The sequence below is a fragment of the Danio rerio genome, chromosome 25 (genome assembly GCF_052040795.2).
Source record: "Danio rerio strain M-AB ecotype USA chromosome 25, GRCz13ab, whole genome shotgun sequence".
In the NCBI taxonomy this organism is placed as follows: domain Eukaryota; kingdom Metazoa; phylum Chordata; class Actinopteri; order Cypriniformes; family Danionidae; genus Danio; species Danio rerio.
The window spans coordinates 37,681,155-37,694,876 of NC_141045.1; the positions used below are offsets into that span (position 1 = coordinate 37,681,155).

Sequence of the window (13,722 nt, forward strand, 5' to 3'; positions counted from 1 at the left end):
TTAGCCACTGTGTCACCCTATGTGAGGAACGTTGGATAAGCAATTTGTTCATTTGATTAATTGATTGATTTGTTCATTTTGTTAGTGACGTTTGGATGGTACAGACGTAGGTAAATCACTCTATAGCCCAAGTTTTAAATGGATTTATAGGCAACCTTTGGAGCTTAGACCCTTTTTTTGTTTGTCTCAAAGAAGTGCAAACTTCTGCAATATTGTACATCACCAATAATATACTGGTTTTGGAAATGTAACATAATGAAAGCATGTTGAAATCAACTGAACACCTGAATCTATGTCTGTCTACAATTTCCTTATTTCTCTCTCTTTTTTTTAAATAGGCTTTCTTTTGGACTATTGCAGTATTTATTAAATAGTAAGTTGCCCAAAAATGAAAAACAGCCAAAGATTTAAGCTACTCACCGTTAAGGCATCCCAGGTGTATGGCTTTCTTCTTTGCGTTGAAAACATTCGGAGCTTTATTTACACTTGTCTGTGGTCTTGCTTTAAAATGGCAGTCAGGAGGTGTTACAGTTCTTCAGTCCAAGGTAAAAACAGCGCACACAGCCAACTAGAACATGCCTCACGCAGCTCAAGGGGGTGAACAAACAACTTCAGTTGCAAATTAATGCGCTTTGTATGAAAATATCCGCATTTAAAAACACTTTACTGTCACTTCTGCCCGCGTTTACAAGAGACTAATTTCCGGCGGAAGCGCCGAATAATACAAAACTGCGGTTGCTAATTAGCCTACAAGTGCAACATCAACAATAACAAAACACTTAACTTTGACAATTATTACTATTTTTAATCAGAATTAAACAGTACCAAAATAAATTTGACTGTTCTTGTCCAATACTTTTCCCACAAAAGGGAAGTAATGCCGACTTATAACCAGTGCAACTCGGTTTAAAATACTTCAGGATATAACACTGGGTTCAATACAAGTTTAGCTACACTGGAACCAACACGTTTAACTTACTTCAAATTACTTTAGCTATTTTATTTTTAGTTGTAAAAATAACAAACGGGCAGTGCGGTAGTGCAGTCGCCTTACAGCAAGAGGGTCGCTGGTTTGAACCTTGACTGGTCCCTTTGGCATTTCTGTGTGGAGTTTGACTTTTCTCCCGTGTTGGCGTGGGTTTTCTCAGGTGCTCCAGTTTCCCCCACGAGTCCCAAGACATGCGTTGGTATTAGGTGAAAAATGTCCGTAGTGGATGTGTGTGTATGAGAGTGTATGGATGTTTCCCAGTAATAGGTTGCGACTGAAAGGGCATCCGCTGCATTGAACATATGCTGTAATAAGTTGGCGGTTCATTCTGCTGTGGCGACCCCTGATTAATAAAGGGACTAAGTCGAAAAGAAAATGATTGAATGAAAATAAACTTTGAATAATTTCATGTGGTATGTGGGCCATACTCACATCTATAACTCAATTAAATTCCATCTCATGGTTCGTCCAAATGTAGTCGATCAAACCAAGGCTAAAAACAAAAAAAAACTAAACAAGCCACAACTTTATATTGACCCGCACGTCAGCCACAACTGATATGCAACCAGATCAGAACTTAACGGTCACAACTTATTCGGTAAACGGCAAGAACTGCGCGATTATTATGACAAAATCCCTAAAAAAAGACCTACAATAGTTTATATTTTGAGCATGGAATATTTTTTTTCCTCCAAATTAAATCTTTAGTGTTTTATTGACATAGAAAACTAAAAATCTCCAATTACAAGAACAACTTAACAGAAACTTATTTTACCTATACTTTAAGATAAGGTAAAATATTAAGTAACGTAAAGAGCAACAGTGGTGTAAATACTGATAAAAGCGATGCTGGTTATAAAAGACATATGAGAAAACAAATAACACTACAATACAGCAAAGCTAATGCAACAAAGTTACACCTGAATAATAAAAAACAAACAGAAGTTATTTGTAAAATTGTACCCAGTATGACTGACATAATTGCTCGGAAAGCAAGATATATCTGATCACAGAAGAAAACAAACAACAGCTATTTCATTTATTGTAAATGTATTGTTAGTTATTGCTGATTTCAGCTGAAGTCATTAATGTGTCACTTAATAAATACTTAAGATTATTTAAATACATTCGTTACAAGTAAAATTCACCCACACTGAATGTCCATTCAGTCATTTTGTGTTGTGTGATGCTGCAGTGATGTTTCATTCTTCACATTGACACTTTAACGGCGAATCAAAATAATCCCATCAACAGAATGACCATCAAGTAAGGCCCAATATCATATTTAAAGGGGAAGTTCATCCAAAATGAACATTTACTCTATTTACTCTTCCTCAAGTAGTTTCAAACCTCTATAAGTTTCTTGTTTCGGTTAAGCACAAAAGAAGATATTTTGAATAAAGTTGGAAACCAGTAACCACTGAGACCCCATAACAAACTAAAAGAGTCAATGGTTACAGGTTCTCAGCTTTCCACTATATAACTTAAATTATTATCAATAAAAAAATAATAAAAATAAAAATAAACTTGAACGATTTTAAAACCAAGGTAAGCAAAACTTCAAAAAAATCCCTTTTGGGAGAACTACCCTTTTAAGAACACCACGTTTTAAATCAAATGTGAAAACTGTAGTGAAATGTGAAGTGCACAACACTGCTAACAATGTGTTAAGATCATACACTGATATGCAAAAATAAACAAGTCCAACTATACCTGATGGACATGCAAGAACAATCTTAGATTACTGCATAACAGTGGAGGTGCTACCTGTCAGAACAGAACCAGTAACTCTATTGCACTTCTCTGCTTCATTACACTCAGGTTGGAAAAGTGAAGGTAAAACGATCATCCTGGCCACATTCTGTATTTGGAGCCAGTCTGCAGATTAATGATCATGAATGAGATTAAAAAATAAATAAATAAATAAAAACATATTGCCTCAACAGGCTTCTTATCACAGAGCAATGTGTAAAAGAAGAACACAAACGTATAAAATTAGATTTCTTATTTTTATGTTACTCATGTTTACAGTTGCTTTACATCAAGACAAAATAGACTACGCTATTCGCCAGCATACAAAAGATCAGTCATTTAAAACATGTATGTATGTGTGTGTGTGTGTATATATATATATACACACACACACACATATATATACACACATACACACACTTCATATTATATAAATCACGGTAATTAATAAATCAGTTTCAAAATAAACGCTTCTGTAAAGGTTAAAGCAAAATATGCAATGCTCAAATAACGGAAACTCTTTTTAAAATAACATTAGTGGCTCTTAAAAGAGCCTTTGGGTTAGCTGAAGATGACTCAGCGCTTTACTTGGAGCTGGTGTACTTGGTGACGGCCTTTGTGCCCTCAGACACGGCGTGTTTGGCCAACTCTCCGGGCAGCAGCAGACGCACGGCGGTCTGGATCTCTCTGGAAGTAATGGTGGAGCGCTTGTTGTAGTGAGCGAGACGAGACGCCTCACCGGCGATGCGCTCGAAGATGTCGTTGACGAACGAGTTCATGATGCCCATCGCCTTTGAAGAGATTCCGGTGTCGGGATGAACTTGCTTCAAAACCTTGTACACGTAGATAGCGTAGCTCTCCTTCCTGGTCCTCTTACGCTTCTTTCCTCCTTTACCGGCGGTCTTAGTGACGGCTTTCTTGGAGCCCTTCTTGGGCGCTGCTTTCGCTGGTTCAGGCATATTAGATTCGAGTGTAACTGAGCAACTCTGCTTAAATGAGATGTACACTGGCTATTTATACGGCTCTTATGCAAATTCTCTAAGGTAAGAACTGCCCTCTCTGGTTTGTGTATGAGCGCAATGAATGTAGGCCACTAATTTCATTGGTCAGAAAGCAGACAGACTTACTGACAAGTCAGCCAATAGTAAGTCTTGACACCGTAGTCCCGCCTATTGCCCAATCCATGAGAGACTTCCGCACAGCAATCGGATTGTTTGTTTTATCTTCCCACTCAGGACCAAACATGGCTCACTTTTTGGTGTCATTAATTTGCGTCTTATAGGGAAAAGTTTAAATTCTATGCTCTTAACTTAAGCCTTATAAACAATTTGAGACTTTGTTACGAACAAAAATGCAGCTTTTTAATAACGCCCGCTATCAAAAAATGTTTATCAATGCAAATTCTGTACAGGTTAATGATAATGGAACATATAAATTCATAATACTCTCAAATTACTCTCTTATGAAAACGTGGGTGGCTCTTAAAAGAGCCGTTGTTTTCTATGATAATAAACACGTTTAACCTCCGAAACCGTACAGAGTACGTCCCTGTCTCTTCAGCGCGTACACAACATCCATGGCGGTCACGGTCTTTCTCTTGGCGTGCTCGGTGTACGTAACAGCATCACGGATAACATTCTCCAGAAAGACCTTAAGAACACCACGAGTCTCCTCATAGATCAGACCAGAGATACGTTTGACTCCACCACGGCGAGCGAGACGACGGATAGCGGGTTTGGTGATTCCCTGGATGTTATCACGCAGAACTTTACGGTGACGCTTAGCACCTCCTTTTCCAAGTCCTTTACCGCCTTTGCCTCTTCCAGACATGTTTAGTAACAATCAACTTTCAAATTTGAATGAACCGTCTAGTGCAGCATCCTAGAAGCTTTATAGTCGCTCAGACGACCTAGTTGAAACAGTAAAGGCGGAGTTACAACTTTACGTCACACCTAGGCGCGTCAATCCAACGAACTCTGGCCCCCGTCCTTCGAAATAGCTTCTTTTAATTATATATTTAGATAAATTGCTTGTGCCATTATTCTGAGTCAATATGGAAAATTATTTTCTTTGTTTTTTTTCTGAACCTGATCTCCCCTTTTTTAGTATGTAATTATAATTTTTCAAAATTTGTCATTAAACTATCAAATGTACAAATGCATGTATTTAATTTACACAATTTTAGCCTCCACAGATACTTTATTTAATAGCAATAAATCAATAATATATTTATATATATTCTGAATTAGCCACCTAAATATTGCATCCTGCATAATATGTAGTAAAAGAAATTTAATTTTAAAGGAATTAACTTTAAAATAACTTTTAAAGAGATATATCTGAGTTTAATTAGTCATTTGGGCTGATCATACATAATATAATTATGAAAAAATTAAGTGTTTAAAAAATATGAAATTTTAAGTCTAACATAAAACTGAACTGTAAATTTAATTCTGTACAGTTGAGGTCAAACAAATCCAAAAACAAGATTAAAATCTTGTAATTATTTAAATTTGAGTCAATGTTTACCTTTATTTAAAAAAGTCTATTTAAGCATTGAAATAACAATAAATACATATTAAAGAAGAATAAAATTAACCGTTTATTAAAAGAGGAAGCTTAAATCAATGACACGTTTCATACAATAAATTGTCATTCAAAAATATATTAATTGCTAAGCATGCACATTTGTGTGATGAATATAAAATTATTTTGCAAACAGTTGTATAGTTGAGGTAACCTAAATCATTCATAAAATCACCCACACATACAAAACCTTTTTAAAATTACTCCAGTTTATGAATTGGGATTGAAGAGAAGATTGACCACCTTTAATTTTGAAAAGATACATAAAAAGCTTTGTTACTCGATTTATTGAAATTAAAGGAGATAAGCGCATCATCTTTTCCTATTAATCTTTTTTAACTATTAGTATCATAAATCGTTTAGTCTCTACATTGCAAACTTAACTCATAATAGTTTTAATTGTTATAACTCCAGTTGATCTAAATGTTTTCTCAACTAACCAAATCCAACATTGTATTTTGAAAACAAATCATAATAGCTTTCATTATCATATTAAATTTGTATGTTTTATTGCCCTTTAAAGAACAAGTGGGTGGCTCTTAAAAGAGCCTTTGGGGAAATACAAAATGGAAATCAAGCTAATTTATTTGCCTTTGGCGGCCTTCTCGGTTTTCTTGGGCAGCAGCACGGCCTGGATGTTGGGCAGCACACCGCCCTGAGCGATGGTCACTCCGCCCAGAAGCTTGTTCAGCTCCTCGTCATTGCGTACCGCCAGCTGCAGGTGACGGGGGATGATACGGGTCTTCTTGTTGTCCCGAGCGGCGTTTCCAGCCAACTCAAGGATCTCAGCGGTCAGATACTCGAGCACAGCGGCCAAGTAGACTGGAGCACCGGCACCAACACGCTGAGCATAGTTACCCTTGCGGAGAAGCCTGTGAACACGGCCAACGGGAAACTGAAGTCCTGCCCTGGAGGAGCGACTCTTAGCCTTCGCTCTGGCTTTTCCGCCGGTTTTGCCTCTTCCGCTCATGTTGCTCAGACAGTTCTCAAAGACTACGATGTTCTGAAGCTCGACAATCAGCTTTTAAAGCTAACGTACTTCCCGCCTATTGATCAGAATCTCTATCAGTTGAAAACCAATCACCGCACTTCCCTCCGAATCGCAAGACCCTCCCTCTTTGCAAACTCCTGCCATTGTTTTGTTACAGTTTAAATATAAGATTAATTTTTTTTTAGATATTAAATGCTATAAACTACAAATACGTGTGAAAGTGTGGAATAAATTATGTTGTAATTACGTTATTAAAAAGATTATTTAATCCCACATGAAAAATATATTTATAACACAAATACGGATGGTGTAGTGGCACATCTTTCAGACAAAAAAAAAAATATATATGTATATATATATATATATATATATATATATATATATATATATATATATATATATATATATATATATATATATCATATTTTAAAAAGGCAGCAAAGCAATTATTATATTGAGTGCATTAAGTTCCATTTTATGCACCGCTTAATATTATATTGGCATTTAAGGGATTTTTATTTGTTTTCTGCTGAACTTTAGTTAAGATATATATGTAAAAACTGTCCTGTTTAAAACAAAACAAACCTGTGGTGGTGTGTCTCGTTGGGAGGTCACAACTGTTGTAAGCGTTTGTATGTGGGGAACAGTGGCTGTGGCAACTCTTTGAGGGATCAAGACAGGTTTATAAGTGAAGACCGAGGCTGGCGGCCACGCCGTTTCAAAACCGACCAATCTGGTAACTCTTAATTCGCTGTATTTCCCCCATAAAATACAAATAAATCGATACAAAAAAATACCAAGTTTGATCTTGATCAGAAAATAAACAAAGGATCCGATTGCTATGCGGAAATCTCTTATGGGTTGGACAATAGGCGTGACGACGGTTTTCGAGACTTACTATTGGCTAATTTGCCAGCAAGCCGGTCTGCTTTCTGACCAATGAAATGAGTGACCTACATTCATTGCGCTCATACACAAATCCGAGAGGGCAGTTATTACCTTGTGAAATTTGCATAAGAGCCGCATAAATAGCCAGTGTGCATGTTGGTGAAGAATAGACTTGCTTACATCTACTCGAAACCGTCATGCCTGAACCAGCAAAAGCAGCCCCTAAGAAGGGCTCCAAGAAAGCCGTCACCAAGACCGCCGGTAAAGGAGGAAAGAAACGTAAGAGAACTAGGAAGGAGAGCTACGCTATCTACGTCTACAAGGTATTGAAGCAGGTTCATCCCGATACCGGAATTTCCTCCAAGGCGATGGGCATCATGAACTCGTTCGTCAACGACATCTTCGAGCGCATCGCCGGTGAGGCGTCTCGTCTCGCTCATTACAACAAGCGCTCCACCATCACTTCCAGAGAGATCCAGACCGCCGTGCGTCTACTGCTACCCGGAGAGCTGGCCAAACACGCCGTGTCTGAGGGTACAAAGGCCGTCACCAAGTACACCAGCTCCAAGTAAAGCGCTGAATCAATTTCAGTTACCCCAAAGGCTCTTTTAAGAGCCACCCATGTTCTCCTCTAAAGAGCTAATTCTTGTGGTCAAAGTAAAACATGATTTAAATTACACGAAGGCTGGTTATAATACAGACTAGTGAGGTAAAGGTATATTCAATGGCAATTTAACATGAGTAAAATTTATTTTTAATGTTAATTTAAGACTATTCTAGATATATTTTTTAAACTCTGTTATCTTGTTTTAGACTGAATTAATAAAACGTTATTTTCTGAGAACACAATCATTATTTGATAGTGCATGTGATTTATAGATCATATATATATTTTTTACCTTAGTAGTCAAGTTTAAACATTTGCTACATAAACACTAGAATAGATTGACACTATTTCCTTTGATTGGTGATTTATGTCTTTGGACAGCAGACTGCCTAGACAACGCATTATACTAATCTGTTTTTGATTGTACTACAATGTATGTTGTATATGCCATCAATAACTATAATGAACATAACAAACTGCGGACGATCGCTTCTTTACTGATTTTACATTATCAGTACAGTTTGCTAAACATGGTGCCATGTTTTAAAACCCTGGCACATCGTAAAAAATACTAAAACATGTATTTACTTCTAGGCAATTGGCAAAAGATATTAGATCAAGGGCTTAAACTAAACAAAACCAATGACTATTGCTGCACATCATGTTAGTTTTTTCACAAGTCGTATATGCATAATTAAACTATTACAGTGAAAGAACAGAGGACAAATGAATCAATAAGTCTCAAAATATCATCACAGCGTCTCCCTTTTGAATTCCATGAAAAACTATTGATTCTCTTCTTATCACTAAAGTGTTTCTAATCTGCTGAAATACGTTTTGTGGCTCTTGTTTGGCTCTGTGTTTAAAAAGAGAAAGCACAATTTATTTGGTAGAGGCGCTTTAGTCTCCAATGACTGGCGAATGAGTCTACACGGTTCTCATGTAACAGTTAAATCACAGCGCCGCTCTGCAGAGCTTCATTGTTTACTGTTAGTTGTCGACGTCTGAACGCTCCTGCTCCGAAAGAAATGGCTGAAACCGCTCCAGCTCCCGCTCCGGCAAAAGCTCCCAAGAAGAGATCTGCGTCTAAGCCCAAGAAAGCGGGACCAAATGTCCGCGACCTTATTGTCAAGACCGTGACCGCATCTAAGGAGAGACACGGCGTGTCTCTCGCAGCCCTGAAGAAGGCTCTCTCTGCCGGCGGCTACGATGTGGAAAAGAACAATTCCCGCGTTAAAACCGCCGTCAAGGCCTTGGTGCTCAACGGCACCCTTGTCCAGCCCAAAGGCACAGGCGCCTCTGGTTCATTCAAGCTGAACAAGAAGCAAGCCGAGCCCAAGAAGAAGCCAGCAGCCAAGAAAACTGCAGCGAAAGCAAAGAAACCGGCTGCCAAGAAACCCGCTGCTAAGAAGTCTCCTAAGAAGGTGAAGAAACCGGCGGCCACATCCGTGAAGAAGGCGACAAAAAGCCCCAAAAAAGCCAAGAAGCCTGCAGCTGCAAAGAAGGCGACCAAGAGCCCCAAAAAGGCAAAGAAACCAGCAGCTGCCAAGAAAGCAGCCAAGAGCCCCAAGAAGGTGAAGGCAGTCAAGCCCAAAACCGCCAAACCCAAGGCGGCGAAGCCTAAAAAGGCGGCTCCCAAGAAGAAGTAATCGTCTCTGCTCGATTTTCCCGAAAAACAAACGGCTCTTTTAAGAGCCACCCACATATTAGTAAAGAGCATTATTCAAATTACTTAAACTTGAGCAAAGCATTTAAGGATTAACGATAGTTTTCCTGGTCTTAACTCATATAGCCTACTGTGGTATATACATACTGTACTTGTTTGAAACAGCATAAACCACATAAGCTGAAAAATGGCAGAGGGAAGGTGTAAGTAAATTTAATTTTAAAAGCATTTGTTTTTTGTTCCTCAACGAGAAAAAACCCTCGTTATGTAATTAAAGACTTACAATACAATGCTGTTTTTCATTCAAGTCTACACTTCTGTTTGCTTATTTTCAAACTACACAAAATAGTAAGAATTGAACTCGATAAAGTTAGATATAATCTATAAAAAAATAACATATGTTAATGTCGCCATTTCTTTGCGATCAAAGAGAAGTTATATTAAATAAATAAAATATTTTTGAGCGGGAAAGGCTCGGTTGTCACTAGTTTGTTTAAAAAAAGAAATGCATAGCCATTGGTCAGACTGCTTACGTCATATTGCGACGTAAATGCAATAGCCAATCAAATGCTTCTACAGGCATCACACAATGCAGCAGGAGAGGTTAAAAGGCTGTCTCAATGCGCGGAATTTACAGTCCTATAGGATAACTCAGCTCGTCACAGACAATGGCAAGAACCAAGCAAACCGCTCGTAAATCCACCGGAGGGAAAGCTCCTAGGAAACAGCTCGCCACTAAAGCTGCCCGCAAGAGCGCTCCGGCCACCGGCGGCGTCAAGAAACCTCACCGTTACAGGCCTGGCACCGTTGCTCTGCGCGAGATCCGTCGCTACCAGAAGTCCACCGAGCTGCTGATCCGCAAACTGCCCTTCCAGCGTCTGGTCCGAGAAATCGCCCAGGACTTTAAGACCGATCTGCGTTTCCAGAGCTCCGCCGTCATGGCTCTGCAGGAGGCCAGCGAGGCTTATCTGGTCGGTCTGTTCGAGGACACCAACCTGTGCGCCATCCACGCCAAGAGGGTCACCATCATGCCCAAGGACATCCAGCTGGCTCGCCGCATCCGTGGAGAGCGCGCCTAAACCACTTTCTGACGTTTAAATTAAAACCAAAGGCTCTTTTAAGAGCCACATCAATGTGTCTAGAAAAGATGATTTTTCTTGCTCATTGCCGAAAGTTTAATTTATTAGTATCTGGACTTAAATGTCATAAGAATGATAAAGGCTCATGTATTGTTTACAGCATCTATAAAAGTGTATATGCAGTTAAACGTTCCCTTAAAGTAATACAATTAGGCCATATAATAAATGAAAAAGTTCAAGTGTAGGTGCATGTTGAGCCCTTATCCTGCTAATCATTGTAAAATGTTAGTCAAACAACAGCAGCCTTGTTGACTCATCGTGAAGTTTTGTGTCTGGAGACTCAAGAAACAAAAAGTCAAACGTACCTGCTGGTCATTTAGTCAGTGAAAAAATATCCTTATCTATACTGTTACATCCTATGATGTATTTAGGTAATAAGTTGTTGGTGTGAGTGGCAGCTTATTGCTCTTCCTTTTGTTTTATTAATCGCTCTCTCTCTCTATCTCTCTCTCTGTCTCTCTGCCTCTCTCTCATTGAGCAGCGTTCCAAACCAGCCGCACCTGTTTTCAATCAGAGCAAATCGGATCGGTTGCTGTTGATTGAGCTTCCAGGCTTTATAAAGAGGCAGAGCGGCAAAGCACGGAGAGAGTCCCTGTTTTCCCTAACCCAGTGATTATAGTGTGATAGAGATTTTTGTTGGATATTGAGAACTGTGAGCTTGTGAATCTTGTGAGATTAGTGTGAATAAGTGTGACGTGTAACTTTATGTGAAAAGTAAGCCGTGTAGAGAAACGAGTGCTGATTTATTTGTTTATCCTTTAAGTTTCCTGTTATGGGCTAAGAGCATTGTCATTGATTTTGAGTTTTCTATATATATATATATATATATATATATATATATATATATATATATATATATATATATATATATATATATATATATATTAGGAAATCTAGAACTTTTTGTCAATTTAGGAAGCTTTTGTTTTGTTGGTTATTTTTGGCCTTACCCTCTCATAATGATTTTGGTTAGGATAATATTCATGTAAGTATCTCTTTGTTTTTGTTTACCCTGTCTGGAAATGTAAAAAAAATATTGAATTTTGTTGAACAGTGAATAAAAGATAATATTTTTCTTTTGAAATCTCTTTTGAGAGTTTTTTTTGTTATTATTATATCTAAAGTGAACGTATGCTGGGATAGAGAAAAAGGAGATTTTCCACGCACATTATTAAATATTAATTTATTATTAATTCGATCCAAATTATTATTTTTTTTTGTTACTTTTGTCTCCGTACACCTGGAAAAGGGACAAAAATGTAACAATACCCATGAACAATAATGCTCGCAATAATTCTTGATGCATATTCTAAATTTCTGTATTGTGTCCAACAATCAGATATATGATGTTCTATCACTTCTAACTTTACAATGTTCACACACTCCCATTTAATGTCAGTGAGTTTTTATTGACAGTAAATTACTTGGAAATTACAGCCATACAATTTGACATTACAGTAATGCCCATTTTGAGCCCAAATCAAAGTTACAATCAATGATAAAAGGATTATTATTGCAGTTGAGGTACTCATTTTAACTGTAGTTAAATTAATGTCCCAGATTACTGTAATTTAACAGTTTACAACGTTCTATAGATATGTTGGTCACCCAAAAATGAGAACTGTCATGATCTACTGTTACTTGATTATAGTACTTTGTTTTTTTTACAGTTACTTCCAATACATTAGTTGGCAATTGAAGGGCAAGACTTTTTGTCCAACTTATCCTAAAACTATTAAGCACACATCTTTAAAGGTGGGAGTGGATCAAAATTGTGCCCTTCTTTAAAACTACCTGGATGAGTAAGCGGTTTTATATGTGGGCCTATATTTTCTATAGTTAAATGAGCGTAAGCTGGATCTTTGTAGTTAAAAATTAAAAAATAGGCGGGGAAATTAAACAAGAACGGTTTGGGTTGCGGTTTAAAATTTTTGGGGTGGGATTAAATTAGTGGGCGGAGTTAATATTTGATGACTGTGATTGGCGTTCTTTGGTGCACGACAACCGCAGCTGATTTGCATGTAGGGTGTATAAAGTGTCTCACAAGCATTTGTAGGTTTAGTTGCTTCAACTGTTTTAACAACATGCCAGAACCAGCAAAGCCTGCGCCCAAGAAGGGCTCTAAGAAAGCCGTCTCAAAGACTGCAGGGAAGGGCGGTAAGAAGCGTAAGAGGACCAGGAAGGAGAGCTATGCCATCTACGTCTACAAAGTGTTGAAACAGGTCCATCCCGACACCGGGATCTCCTCGAAGGCGATGGGCATCATGAACTCTTTCGTCAACGACATTTTCGAGCGCATCGCCGGTGAGGCGTCTCGTCTCGCTCACTACAACAAGCGCTCCACCATCTCATCCAGAGAGATCCAGACCGCCGTGCGCCTGCTGTTGCCCGGAGAGCTGGCTAAACACGCCGTGTCTGAGGGCACAAAGGCCGTCACCAAGTACACCAGCTCAAAGTAAAACGCTGAATCAACTTCAGCTAACCCAAAGGCTCTTTTAAGAGCCACCCACGATGTCATACAAAGAGATAAAGTCCTAAAAAAGTGTGTTTCGCTCTACCAGAGTACTAACCAGCCACGTTTATTATTGTTTTATACGTTATACTTATTAGTATACTTTATACGAATAACTTTATCTATATTATATATTTTGGAGTATATATAAAAACCAGTCTTTAAGTCCTGTTGCTTATGTACACCACTAAGCTTGGTAGATACTGAGTCAACTAATTTGGTATGTAGAAAAAGCAATGACACATTCCACTAATCATATATACGATTGTTTACTCGGAGAGGAACTTGAACAAATGGGAGATATGGGCGATACATTTTATTGTGGTGGGGTGATTTCTGCATCTTATTTTAATATGAGGTTGTATGAAATTAAAGATTCTAATATAGACTAATCAATTTGTTCTATAATTTTAAGATATTTTAACTGTTTGGTCTGATGCGTTTAGTCCTTACTGCTTCTTTTACGCAAACTTTGTCCATTCATCACTGTCTGTCTAATATAAATTGATTTATTTAGAAATCTGATTCCATCAAGGGTAACAGTCTAACAAAAAAAAATGTAAGACAGGTTAGGAAAAATCAAAAGAAACCAA

General features: G+C 38.0%; 6 protein-coding genes across 6 annotated transcripts; 3 read left to right on the forward strand and 3 right to left on the reverse strand.

Moving 5' to 3' along the window:
* Positions 1 to 2,983: 2,983 nt before the first annotated feature.
* zgc:114046 lies at positions 2,984 to 3,728 on the reverse strand. Its single transcript, NM_001013463.3, has one exon. It carries the CDS (start codon positions 3,697 to 3,699, stop codon positions 3,325 to 3,327), a length of 375 nt encoding a protein of 124 aa, NP_001013481.1. The 5' UTR covers positions 3,700 to 3,728; the 3' UTR covers positions 2,984 to 3,324.
* Positions 3,729 to 4,023: 295 nt separating this feature from the next.
* On the reverse strand, positions 4,024 to 4,606 carry LOC141381029 (histone H4). Its single transcript, XM_087312586.1, has one exon. It carries the CDS (start codon positions 4,568 to 4,570, stop codon positions 4,259 to 4,261), a length of 312 nt encoding a protein of 103 aa, XP_087168712.1. The 5' UTR covers positions 4,571 to 4,606; the 3' UTR covers positions 4,024 to 4,258.
* A 1,297-nt stretch (positions 4,607 to 5,903) lies between these two features.
* Positions 5,904 to 6,306, reverse strand: si:dkey-108k21.19. The gene has a single exon (NM_001386680.1). It carries the CDS (start codon positions 6,294 to 6,296, stop codon positions 5,910 to 5,912), a length of 387 nt encoding a protein of 128 aa, NP_001373609.1. The 5' UTR covers positions 6,297 to 6,306; the 3' UTR covers positions 5,904 to 5,909.
* Positions 6,307 to 7,377: 1,071 nt separating this feature from the next.
* On the forward strand, positions 7,378 to 7,882 carry LOC147830943 (histone H2B 1/2). The gene has a single exon (XM_087312585.1). It carries the CDS (start codon positions 7,403 to 7,405, stop codon positions 7,775 to 7,777), a length of 375 nt encoding a protein of 124 aa, XP_087168711.1. The 5' UTR covers positions 7,378 to 7,402; the 3' UTR covers positions 7,778 to 7,882.
* A 2,229-nt stretch (positions 7,883 to 10,111) lies between these two features.
* On the forward strand, positions 10,112 to 10,611 carry hist2h3c (histone cluster 2, H3c). The gene is given in 1 exon segment (NM_001100173.1): positions 10,112 to 10,611. A coding segment is annotated over 1 exon segment (411 nt). The 5' UTR covers positions 10,112 to 10,146; the 3' UTR covers positions 10,558 to 10,611.
* Positions 10,612 to 12,668: 2,057 nt separating this feature from the next.
* Positions 12,669 to 13,123, forward strand: si:dkey-108k21.11. The gene has a single exon (NM_001386676.1). It carries the CDS (start codon positions 12,702 to 12,704, stop codon positions 13,074 to 13,076), a length of 375 nt encoding a protein of 124 aa, NP_001373605.1. The 5' UTR covers positions 12,669 to 12,701; the 3' UTR covers positions 13,077 to 13,123.
* The last annotated feature ends 599 nt before the right edge of the window (positions 13,124 to 13,722 follow it).

Excerpts from the sequence above, each read along its gene's own strand:
- si:dkey-108k21.11 (NM_001386676.1), top strand. The coding sequence starts at position 12,702 with ATGCCAGAACCAGCAAAGCCTGCGCCCAAGAAGGGCTCTAAGAAAGCC.
- LOC141381029 (XM_087312586.1), bottom strand. The coding sequence starts at position 4,570 with ATGTCTGGAAGAGGCAAAGGCGGTAAAGGACTTGGAAAAGGAGGTGCT.
- LOC147830943 (XM_087312585.1), top strand. The coding sequence starts at position 7,403 with ATGCCTGAACCAGCAAAAGCAGCCCCTAAGAAGGGCTCCAAGAAAGCC.
- zgc:114046 (NM_001013463.3), bottom strand. The coding sequence starts at position 3,699 with ATGCCTGAACCAGCGAAAGCAGCGCCCAAGAAGGGCTCCAAGAAAGCC.
- si:dkey-108k21.19 (NM_001386680.1), bottom strand. The coding sequence starts at position 6,296 with ATGAGCGGAAGAGGCAAAACCGGCGGAAAAGCCAGAGCGAAGGCTAAG.